We start from the raw sequence: 12,046 nt of genomic DNA, 5'->3' as shown, positions 1-12,046 counted from the left end.
TGCAGCCACCGATTAATTCTGGACGGGATCAATATGAAGAAAGCTTTCTCAGCACTGTACATCCTTGACCTGCCAGTCAACCCCGTCCAAGATGAGTGATGGATGGATTTGTAGCTAAAGTGCTGCATAAATACTTAAATTCATTCAAAATGGTATTTCAAAGCAGAGATAACGATCGGAACTGTACTGGTGCAATCGATGGACACACTGTTTCCAATACTGACCCCAGTAGACGTCCATTTGAAACCATTAGTCATTATGGACCGGTCTCAACCAGCATGAACTGGTTTGCGTTACTCATTACCAGACTGCCAGGTATAGTTACTGGTACAGGATAATAGAATGGAATTTTCTGTAAAGGTACTTTAGACTATAAAACCAAGCTATTGTCCATGATGTTTTTAAGGCGATTTAAAAAAATAGTAAGATAATTGTATTGCTCTGGGTTATGATATGCTTTCATGGGGCCCAAAATCTCTTGCAGTGCCCCTTCGCTTGAGTTAACTAGAGTCAGCCAGTAGAGGGCGACAGATCCTGATCATCAAGCTGATTGTAGCCATCTACAGCATACTTAAGTGGCTTATGCAAATCTAGATTGGATATGCAACATTCAGGAGGAATGCTTTCTTTATGGTTGCCAGGACATCGACCTGACAGTATTTTCCTATGCTGGGGTCCAGAGCCTATCCCAGAACCTATGGTCACCAAGAATTCACCTTAGCAGGTATTTAGACTGGGAAGAGGATCTGGAGGAAGCCCCTCAATAATAGGGAAAATGTACGAACTCCACACATACGGAGCCCTGGCAGTGAACTGAATACAGATCCCAGAGGTGTGAGGCAACAGCGTTAACCACTGCGCCACCACACTGTCCCCTGAGAGTACCTACTTAATACTAAACTTTCAGCATGTGAGTGTGCATGTGCACATCACTGAGTTGCATCCTGGCTAGGTTGTACACCAGCCTTGTGCCCTGTTCTGGGAGAGAATTCAGGCCCTACCCACATGTCCAGGATTGGAAGTTGGACTGATGGACCTGTCTTTGCCCCACCAAAAGATCCAGATCTGTGCTATCTTTCAGAATAAGATGGTGCAGTTAGACTCCTTAATATTTTAAACTATGTGGCGTATTTCTGTCATTATTTGGTGTGGTTATGGCCTCTGTCACTATTCATTTCAGCAGCAGCAGTCAGCCCATCACAGAACAGACCCAGGACACAACCAGCCCTTCCGCAGTGTATTTGGTGGCAGAGGTAAAAACACCAATATTTTATAATTCATTATGTAAAGCTGCAGTGAAACTTACTCTTACAGTAAACCACTGCAGGAAAAGTAATAGGCATGATACCTATTAAGTGTCACAATCAGTACACGATAAATTGCCTAAATTAATGAGTCACTAATTGATCAGTAGAGGTGAAATGTGAGTCATAACATGTACTTTTAGAGTCATTAAGTTAGCACTTAGGGTAAGGAGATACCATTATCCAAAATATCCTAAAATATCCAGTTGTATGGAGGAGCTGAAGTTCTGGAATTGGAACACCCCTGTACCCTTATCCAACCTCGATGCCTTGAACCAATTTAAGGTTTAAAAAAAAGCCTCTTAACTCCCTATTTCCATTCACAGGTAGACGGGGGGGGGGGGGGGGGGGTAGGAAGTTTATTAGATACAAAGCACAATTACATATCAATGATTCATTTTATTCTGACAGTGGTGAGGGCAGGCATGAGATGAGGCAGGGAAGGCTGGCCTTCACAGCTGGGATAAGATTGTTCCCTTTGATATGAATATAAACATCAACCGCTTGCAGTGAGGGCCCCAAAATGACGGGCCCCCACAGTTGACGGTTTTACTCCTCACTGTCCTTTTTGCCTGTCTCCTGGCCCTCAAAGATGGGGTAACTGTTCTCGACGTCGGCCCACGTGGTGACCCCATTGGCGAGGTCTCGTATGATCCCGGGCAGTTCGGACACCTGCAGAGACGAGAGGAGAAGGAATTTTGTACAGATAAAATCTCAAAGCCTAAATGATTCACAACTGTGACTGTTTGGGGGTCAAAAATCAGAAACTTAAAAAAGAAGGTTTGAAAAAAACACATTGCATCAAAAAGCATGATAACAGATAAGCAGTTAGAAGATGATTGATGGATGGACAGTTGATAGGATGGATGGATGGATAAAAACTTTTACAGTGTCCATGGTGACAGCTGGATACCACATTAAAAAAGCCCTTATGTCATACCTCTGCCCTGATCTGCCGCATGGAGTCACGGTCCCTCAGAGTGGCTGTGTGTGGCGTCTTGTTAACCGTGTCAAAGTCAATTGTGAGGCCGAACGCGACGCCTATCTCATCCGTCCTGGCGTAGCGTCTCCCGATAGAGCCCGAGGAGTCGTCCACCTTGTGAGACACTCCATTTTTGGTCAAAGCATCAGCTGTGACAAGATGACACCAAAAAAAAAACGATGATTTAATCAGCTTGCCTTCATCTTCCCGATTTTCATTGTTGAAACCAGGAACGTGTATGGCATTCGTGCAACAGGCAGCCGTGAAACACGCTCTTACACAACTCTCGGACGAAAGGCATGAACTCCTGGTTCTGGCTGAGTGGGAGGACGGAGCATTTGTAAGGGGCAACCGTGGCAGGGAAGCTGAAGAACTGCAGGAGAGAGAGAGAGAGGCCGTCACAGCAGGCATGGAGGGACAGGCATGACCAAGAAGATCATGACCGTGGTGGGAAAACCATCAGGTCAAGTACAACGTGAACCAAGATTAATGCTGATTCAACTGATCATCTTCAGGATCCCGGATGTTAAATTAACTGTTAGGAACATTTACTTTCACGATACCAGTGTTGTCAGATGTGCGTGTATGGATGGAGAAGATGAATATAGATTCTGTTTCTCCAAGGATACTTACCGTCCTTTGCTCGTCACCTTCTCGGACGCGGAACGTATGTTCAAAAATAGAGTACATAATTCTTCCGATGCCAAAGGACGGTTCGATGACATTGGGAACGATTTCCTCCACTGTAGGTGAAAGTCAGTGACCACTTAAAAGGATATAGAGTACAGCAGATCTTCTTGATAAGTGCTTATCAAGTTATTCCGTTATTAAAATATATGTTACTGGTACGAAGGACTGAATATGATAAGCAGATTGACCCAATGACGCTTATCAGATATGGACAATGACTCATCGCCATGTCAGAGCCCCAGACTCACTAATTCAGTAGGGAAGGAGCTTTAATAAGAGATGCGACCTTTACCAACAGTTAGAAAAGATTTGTTCCCTTACCATGCAGAGTCTTTTGGAACCTCTTCACACTAACCATGTCATTGGTCAGCTTGAATGTTTTTCCTTCCGTCTCGATGGTGAATTCACTGTGAGCAGTTTGATATAACAGAGTGATTGTTTATATGGCCAGAGACCAAAATAGAGAACTGCGACTGTCGGGCTCTTCGGTGAGGCTCACCCCTCCTCATTTAGGATGTTCTCCTGCTCCGTGATGTAGCACTCGTCACACACGGCCAGGTACTCCATCACCAGCTTGGCATCCTTCTTGTAAGCCTTGCCGATGGCACCCTTGTTGGGCTCGAACTGGACCACGTTTACAGTTTTGTGCGGCGCCGTTAAGGTCAGTGCCCCAGGTCAAGATGGCTGAGAAATGGCCTACAGAGAGCAGCGTTCGTGCTTTAAACGGTCAGGTTTGGGAAGGATATAGGTTCTTTGAGGGGCTTCTCGGCAACAAGGGGCACCTTGGTGGCCCGGGCGTGGCACTTCAGGTCATAGCAGGAGCGGTCGGCACACCCTACGATTTCAATCCAGCCCTGTCCCAAAACAAGAGGTACAGTGAAGCCTTAAGGTCATATATTCCTTAGAATCAACACCACAAGCTGTTTAGCTTTTGGCTCCACATTAGGAGGTTCTGCCAGTCATCTGACTAGCCTTGGGCTCAGGGGAGACCTACGTAGGAGGTTTTGGTCTCAGCATCCCAGCAGTCGCAGGCATAGTGGGCCATCTCGTTGTCCATGTGCTGCCGGAATCGTAGCTTGTCTTTGGCCACACCCACTTTGATCAGGTACAGGTAGATCCTTCCAATGAAGTAGCCCAGGACGGAGTTGTTGATGACCCCCTAAGGCACAGATGGGTTCTGACTCAGTTTAACCTCTGTAGAATCTCAGGAGCACGTTCATTCATAACAGATGTACCCTTCTCCTCCCACAGGGCTTGGGCTTCCTGCTTCCTGTGGTACTAACCCTGCCCTCCAGCCCCCCATACCTGCTCCACCGCATCCCCTAGCCTCATCAGTTGGGCTGACTGGCCGCTGGTCTGTGCTTTGGATGAGTACAGCATAACGTCCAGATCGGCCACATTCTGGAACTTGGGGTGGACCTTCTCGTTGGGGTCAACAAAGTGCTCAATTTCTGCCATGGTGAACTCCCTGCGTGTTAGAAAAGGGCACGGTGAAAATCCACAACTACAATCCTGCTTTTCAGTTCCTTCATTAAAGATGCTGACAGCAAATAAAACACCAATGACAATCGTCTTTTAATATATCCACAGAATTCACCTTGTAGATATCCAATATGTTAAAGGTAACAAAAACAAGTGTTTCTCAACCCGGTCCTCAGGGACCCTCAGATAGTCCATGTTTTAGTTCCCTCTCAGCTCCCTGCCAGACAGTTCATTTTTGCTCCCTCCCAAATCCCTACCGGGGGGCTGGGATGCAGCACAAATGCAGTCTTGGGGGCCCCGAGAACCAGATTGAGAAATACTGACTTGGAATCTCAAAGAAAGACTTAACATTCTGATCCAGAGTAAGAAGTTCCAGTTTATACATTTAATACAGCTGAAATTCACTCTGAAATATTTCCTTGGGAAATATCATTTAGCATACAGTCCCTACTGGAGTCTCTGCAATTTCAAGCTTGTGTAAATACCCGATTGAACGTGTTCTTCCCCTGTACACAGTGTGATGGCTGCCACATGCCTCTTCACTATATCTGCTCTCTTCGATCACCACCCCAGGAACGTGGCCCCCAGGCTCACCTGACCCGGATGAGGCCCGAGCGGGGCGAGATCTCATTCCGGAAGGAATTCCCGATCTGGGCGGCGGCAAAGGGCAGCTTGCCCTGGTTGAACTCCAGCAAGCGCTTGAAGTTCAGGAAAATTCCCTGAGCTGTCTCGGGCCTTAGGTAGCTACAGGGAAGGAAAGGAGGAAGGTCTCACTAGGGAGGCAAACACCAGGCCCTCCGGAAAAAAAACCACAAGGTCTCCAGACATCACCATTTACCAAGACTATGATAAGTCATATTTCACTACCATATCAAGGAGTTTGTACATTGACGTGGGTAATCTTTGGCCAAATATGTGCAATAACTTACAGCAGGGGTTGATGAACCTGATCCATGGAGAGCCGGTGCGGGTTTTTGGGATGGCCTCTCTATCAGACAATAACAGTGGGTCCCCAGGACTGGAGTTGAAAACCACTGCTTTATTATTGGCTGATGGAGGGGGTCACCCTAAAAATCCACACCGGTTTTCCATGGATCAGGTTCCCCACCCCTGCTTTACATCGTATTTCAGTTTGTAGTTACTGGTCATCTCCTTACAGACAAGCCCTAGTTACTGTTCTCCTGCATCATTCAAAGTAAGATGGTGGTTCCTACCCTGGCATATTCCCCCCCGGCCCGATGGAGGTCTGGAACATCAGGTTAAAGGAGATGGGAGCAGTAAGGTCATTCCCCGTGATGGGGGACTTGACGTTATATTTCACAAAGAGGTCCGCTAGCTCCTGCTGAGTGTAATTGTCCATCTGGGGAACAAGAACAGGTGTCAGTGTATGGGGCAGAGGGAAGACAACTGTGTTGCCATGGAGATCAGCAACACCAAGACCCTGACCTTAGTGATGACATGATCCATTTCAACCTTCTTCTCTGCAGAACATTTCTTGTCTGACATGAGTTTCTGAAGGTGAGCTTAGATTAAAAAAAAAAAAAAAAAAAAAAAAACAAAATTAGAACCTGGAAGTATGGCTACGTAGCTACTTAGAAGATGTATGTTAATAAAGTCAAAGCATTTAAAGTCATAAAAAGAACATTCCCTGAAGATCTGTGGCACCTCTTAGACTTTGGTGGCCTATTTCTATACCCTTAAGTAACAAACAGATCAAAACAGGTGACTACATAAGAACATAAGAAATTTACAAACGAGAGGAGGCCATTCGGCCCATCAAGCTCGTTTGGGGAGAACTTAACTAATAGCTCAGAGTTGTTAAAATCTTATCTAGCTCTGATTTAAAGAAACCCATGGTTTTAGCTTCCGCTACACTAGCAGGAAGACTATTCCATACTCTAACTACACGCTGTGTAAAGAAGTGCTTCCTCAAATTTGTTTTAAAATGTTCTCCCACTAATTTCCACTTATGGGCACGAGTTCTAGTATTTAGACTAATATTGAAATAGTCATTTGGCTGAACAGCATCCAGACCCGTTAGAATCTTATAGACCTGAATCATATCCCCCCTTAGTCTCCTTTGCTGAAGTCTAAACAGATTCAGTTCCGCTAACCTCTCCTCATAAGACATTCCTCTAAGAGCAGGAATCATTCTCGTAGCTCTTCATTGCACCTTTTCTAAGGCAGCAATGTCCTTCTTGAGGTATGGTGACCAAACCTGTACACAGTATTCTAGGTGGGGTCTTACCAAGGAATTATATAAGTGTAACATCACCTCCCTTGACTTAAACTCCACACACCTAGAGATATAACCCAACATTCTGTTGGCCTTTTTTATTGCTTCCCCACATTGGCGAGAGTGGGACATGGAAGCATCAACATACATACCGAGATCTTTCTCGTAATCAGCTACCTTTATTTCAGTGGAACCCATAAAATATCTGTACTTTATATTTCTGCTCCCTGCATGGATTACCTTACATTTATCTGTGTTAAATTTCATCTGCCAAGTATCAGCCCATTCGCTAATTAAATCCAGATCCCATTGAAGCCTCTCTGCTGCTAGGTCAGTATCAGCTACACCGCCCACCTTGGTGTCGTCTGCAAATTTAACCAGTTTACTGTTTGTATTTGTGTCAATATTATTAATGTAAATTAGGAACAATAGTGGTCCTAAAATTGAACCCTGCAGTACCCCACTATGAACGGAGGCCCACTGTGACATTGTGCCTCTAATAACTACTCGCTGCTTCCTGTCAGTTAGCCAGTTTTCGATCCAAGCTGCCACAGTTCCTAAAATCCCTGCAGCTTTAAGCTTTAGCATGAGCCGTTTGTGGGGGACAACATCAAAGGCCTTCTGGAAAGACCTCAAACAGCCATTTTTACCCATTCCAATGAGGGCAGGACAATGAAAGACTGGTTCTTTTGTCAACATGAGGGTGGCATCTTCAAATTATACATAAGGTTCTTCCCACCTTAGACCTATAATTCCAGAAGAAAGCAGCTTGCCATCATAGCACTGGACATACCTTTCAGAAGGTGGTCAGCTCGGAAACACTCCCCGCTCTTGACGTCTTTCACCATGTAGTCTGCAAACTTGTCCACATGACCGGAGGTCCTACGGGACACAGAACACCAAGGTCCACCACTGACCGTATGACCAATACGAGCATCCCAGGCCAGGGTGGCAGCTAGCTACCAGATTAACTAACCAGCTAACAGCTATCCTGTCCCTGAGACCGGGCTATGGAGGCTGTATGGGGAGAGACAACCTTCATGCATATAATCGGAGGGTTAATATGTGCCTGTTTAAACACCCCAGATTTCAGCACCTCACAGCTGATTCCAGGAACCACCAGGCAAGTAACACATTAAGACATTCTGTATGCTAACGACAAGGGAATTACACTAATCCCATAGCAATGGGCAGTCAACATCACATGCTACAGGTCGAGCTTACAAAAACGTGCATTATGGTTTTAGTAACCACTTTACCGTCAAAGTGAGACTCACCATAAGAGTTACTGAAGCAGACATTGAACTTACTTCAGGACAGGCTCTGGGGTCAGCATAGTGCAGTCGATCTCCAGGATCTGCTCCTCTTGGATGAAATGCTGCCTCCACGCCTGGAGAATGTTGTTCTTTAGAGCGCACCCTACAGGTCCAAAGTCGTACAGCCCACTGACGCCTGGGAAGAAGAGTCACCAGTCACGCCCACTCTGGAGGGATCCCCAACTGATGTCATAGCTGTATGCGATACTGAGCACAAGGGACCCTTCCACTGTTCATGTACGCAAGTGTTCCCGTGGCTACCACTGCTGTAATGTAATTAATATACAAAATTTCCTAGGAGAGCGGAGCCCCAGTCTGCCGCCTTACCCCCGTATATGGCAAAGGCCTGGTCGTAAAAGAAGCGCCTCTTCAGAGTGTCCTCCATCTTGGTTCGATCAATGATATCATCTTTAGGCTGCAGCGCCAGTTCCTGCATTTACAGAGTGAACTCAAACTCAAAGGCCTCCGTGCTTCAGGCTTACTTAAAAGGTCCTCGAATTTTGAATTGCTAGCATGTTTTCAGACATTAGACTCAAACACGGAGCTCAAAAACTTGTCAAGCGGTCGACCGATTGATTGGCCAGAAAAAAATTCCTGAAATCTTAAGCATTTTCAGGCAATCGGCATCGGCCGCTTAATCAAACAAAATCATTTTGGATATGATACTGTTGATAAAATGTTGGCAAGTAGAGGTCAACCAGTATTGGGTTTTTAGTGGCTGATATTGTGACGGCTGCACGAGCACTCGTTTCCCCAGTAATGCCGTGTGGATTATCAACACCTTCAACCAAAAGTAAAAGTTCTAAATTCCCACCGCTTATATCACTTTCATTTGATGAATAACTTTGCCACAAAGCTGGAACCATCTCAATTTTTAAACATTGTTTTGTTACTTTTGTCAGAAATGGAATCATGAAACACTAGACATAGCAGCGAACGTGTTCTTTTAGAATGCTGCATACCCTTGTTTAAAGTCTGATTAATATTTAGAGTTAAATTATTGTTGTTTTTGTATGTAATTAATGTTAAACAGATATTTAAAGTTAAGCAATTATGCTACTCATTTGTTATTTCTCTGCTAAAACCACCCCCTGCCCCCAAAAACAAACGAAAAAGGAAAAATCAGCATCGGCCACTAAAAACCCAATACTGGTTGACCTCTACTTGCCAACATGATATCAACAGTATCATATCCAAAATGATTTGGTCAGTAAAACAACTTATTATAGAAAAGAAAAACAAAACAAGAACTTGACAAACTAAACACTGATAAAAACCAGAAATCCAGATGAACTGCCTTTGTCTTTTCAATTCATTATCTGGTAGTCTAACCTAAGTGGATTAATTTAGCAAATGCTAGAGTAGGGCGAGGTCTGTAGGAGGTGCTGCAAGCTGGTAATGCACGTTCACAGGCATGCACTAGGAGCATGTGCCTGTAACTGGGCTGTGGGGGCTGATCGGGAGTATGACAGGCCCCATGCAATTGTCCCAGGGGTGATGTCGGCCCTTTCAAATAACCTGAAGCACTGCACTACGCTGCAGTTTCCAGGAACCACAGGGCACGGTCTCAACAGAGGAACTAAGATGCAGAACCAGACGTGCAACATTGCATGCGACGTCAAATCGAAAGCTGAAAATGAAAGTTCTGAATATATCAGTGTCTCACCGAGGGCCACGAAACTTGCAGACTTGAGGTATGCAACAAACACCGGAAATTTATAGAGATCTTACCAAAATGCTTTACCTAGTTCGTGCCACGAGGGGGCAGGATTTGAGGTGCTTACCTTGGCCTCCAGCATCTTCTTGCGAGCCTTCAGCTCCGCCACTGCTTTGCTGATGTCTACATCGGGTGCGTTTTCCTCCTTCATTCGACGCACCAAGTCACCCTAAAAAATATGAACGGAGCTCCTGTTCTTAAAATGCCTCAAGTTTTTAGAAAGGGAAGTAGTCGCTATTTAAATGGGGGGCATGTGTGTAACCGAAAGTTAAATTGGGGGGTGTCTTTATACTGCTGTTTCCAGATCCAACCAATCCACTTTCTGCTCTGACAGTGAAACAATTACGCCGCCGCAGCCCCCAGCGAAGCTCAAACGTGGCACCATGCAAACCGGCCCGGAACCGAGAAGCGCTGCGCTACCAGCAAATACGTAATCGCTGCTATCTAAAGCACAAAGAGTGATCAGAAAGCATCCATCTGCACAACCCAACTACCATCTGAATCGTCTCCCGGATTCCATATGCTATGCAATCTCATTCAGATTAAAAAAGCTGGTTTAGATCGGTAATGAACTACCAGCAAGGCAAATGACAACGACAGCGACACTACACCATCACCAGAAGGCTAGCTAAAGAATCACTCTATAACAATGCAAATTCAACTTACTCTCCAGATCCTAAAGTAAAACCGGCGCAAGCGTGGCTGTATATCCTAATATGTAGCTACGCTAAAATAATCACCTGTTCTTTCACGGCCACCCTCAGTGGAGCCAGCACCTCCTCGATACTGCCGTCCATATTGCGTCCTTCTGATAGCTGCAGCCAAAGATTTGTCTTTTTCCTCTTTGACAGGCGCACGGACGTAGAGAGGAGCCGGAATGGTGGCGGACAGAGCGAGTTTAGTGCGGCTCGGAGCCCCGATGTGAACAGGAGGGCGGTCGCCTCGGAGCCGGATCTTAGCAAGGTGGGTAGTGCTCTAAGAAGCATGGACCGCCGGTGAGCCGGGACGGGCCTGAATGATGAAATCTCCGGCAATAGGTAAAGACACAGGCGGCTCCGCATCGGTACATTCGCAACTCGGTGGCGTTACCTCTCGGTGCAATTTCGCAGATTCGTTATAAAAGACCGACTCACAAGAGTCCGTGTCCATGAATCATTTAAGAAATTTAATTTTTTTTAAATAACAGGTGGAGAACATATTTAGTTTAACTTTAACCGATTTTAGCCACTTCATAAGCGTACGTAAACAAAATACATGCTAACAAAATATACAACAGAATCCATCTATATCATGATTATCGATAATTAATTTGTTAAAATAATATCTGACTCCAGGAATAAATATGTTAGTATTGTTAGATAACAGGGATTTGATTGCATACAAACATTGAGTACAAAATTTTATACAAAGTCAATAATTTTTTAAATTTTATAACATCTCTGCATCTTATATATAACAACTTTTGACATATTTAAACCTAATACAAGTAGAAAATTTGATTTCTCCAGGGCAGTGGCACATTGGGTAGCACTGGGTAGTATCCATCCACTCCCTTAACAAGGCATGCAGGTTGCATGTCTGTCTGGAGTTTCTGGAAAGTCCCCATCTTCCTGTAGGTATCTCCCTTGATACTTGAGTTTTCTCTCTAAGTTCACCCACATTTTAGTTGTATTGGTGACTTTAAATAGCCCTATAGGGTCTGTATGGAGGAATGAATGTACAGTATGTAGTAGCGATAGACTGGTGCCTGTTCAGGATGAGGCCACTGTGCTTCTGAGGACAAACTGTATCTCTCCACAGTCCTAATTCGGTAAACAGTTCCAAAAAACGTCCAACTCAGGAACCAACGAAAGGAATCTGAATGAAATTTGAAAGTTTTTATTAATCATTTAAGGCCCAGGAACAAACACAAGAGAAGGACAAGGTATCAGAGTGACAGTAAGGTAACCCGAGCACAGATGAAAGCCTGAGTCACTTTCACAGTTAATGGATGCTGCTGTTTTCTACATGCTGACTGCACCTGATCCCACATAAAGCTGATGCCCTGTAGCTGTGCAGGGCTTCGTTTCCACCTGCTGCCTGTCCCTATATACTGGTGCAGGGAATATGAGGTCTGTGTCCCCTAAGATAAGATAAGATAAGATAAGATAGGACTTTATTGATCCCACAGTGGGGAAATTTGTGCGTTACCACAGCTCTAGACAGATAGCCTGAAAAGAGTACAAATATATAAAAATACAAGAATAAGAATACAAAAAAATAAAATAAGATAAAATACTAAATACAACAGTAGTGCCTATGTACAACCATATACAATAT

General features: G+C 44.7%; 1 protein-coding gene and 2 non-coding genes across 3 annotated transcripts; all 3 read right to left on the bottom strand.

Annotated features, from left to right (window-relative positions):
* Window positions 1-1,683: 1,683 nt before the first annotated feature.
* Window positions 1,684-10,768, bottom strand: gars1 (glycyl-tRNA synthetase 1). Its single transcript, XM_072711340.1, has 17 exons — window positions 10,468-10,768; window positions 9,795-9,896; window positions 8,338-8,440; window positions 8,005-8,146; window positions 7,488-7,576; window positions 5,905-5,981; window positions 5,673-5,818; window positions 5,053-5,202; window positions 4,282-4,444; window positions 3,971-4,135; window positions 3,718-3,830; window positions 3,476-3,616; window positions 3,298-3,383; window positions 2,920-3,029; window positions 2,566-2,659; window positions 2,245-2,435; window positions 1,684-1,976 (listed from the first exon to the last, which is right to left on the bottom strand). The coding sequence occupies exons 1-17, from the start codon at window positions 10,711-10,713 to the stop codon at window positions 1,854-1,856; spliced, it is 2,241 nt and encodes a 746-aa protein (XP_072567441.1). The 5' UTR covers window positions 10,714-10,768; the 3' UTR covers window positions 1,684-1,853.
* On the bottom strand, window positions 7,684-7,819 carry LOC111849751 (small nucleolar RNA SNORA84). The gene has a single exon (XR_002839627.2). It is a non-coding gene; the product is annotated as a small nucleolar RNA SNORA84 (small nucleolar RNA).
* LOC111849752 (small nucleolar RNA SNORA84) lies at window positions 9,436-9,571 on the bottom strand. The gene has a single exon (XR_002839628.1). It is a non-coding gene; the product is annotated as a small nucleolar RNA SNORA84 (small nucleolar RNA).
* Window positions 10,769-12,046: the final 1,278 nt, after the last annotated feature.

The sequence above is a fragment of the Paramormyrops kingsleyae genome, chromosome 4 (genome assembly GCF_048594095.1).
Source record: "Paramormyrops kingsleyae isolate MSU_618 chromosome 4, PKINGS_0.4, whole genome shotgun sequence".
NCBI classification, from domain to species: Eukaryota; Metazoa; Chordata; class Actinopteri; order Osteoglossiformes; family Mormyridae; genus Paramormyrops; species Paramormyrops kingsleyae.
This window is presented reverse-complemented; position numbering and strand designations above follow the sequence as displayed.

What these genes read in the sequence shown, in the direction of transcription:
- gars1 (XM_072711340.1), bottom strand. Translation starts at nt 10,713, where the DNA reads ATGCTTCTTAGAGCACTACCCACCTTGCTAAGATCCGGCTCCGAGGCG. An exon ending in AGCTGACCACCTTCTGAAAG is followed by an intron (nt 5,982 to 7,487) that starts GTATGTCCAGTG and finishes TTTTAATCTAAG; the next exon opens with CTCACCTTCAGAAACTCATG. An exon ending in TGGATCATGTCATCACTAAG is followed by an intron (nt 5,819 to 5,904) that starts GTCAGGGTCTTG and finishes CTTGTTCCCCAG; the next exon opens with ATGGACAATTACACTCAGCA.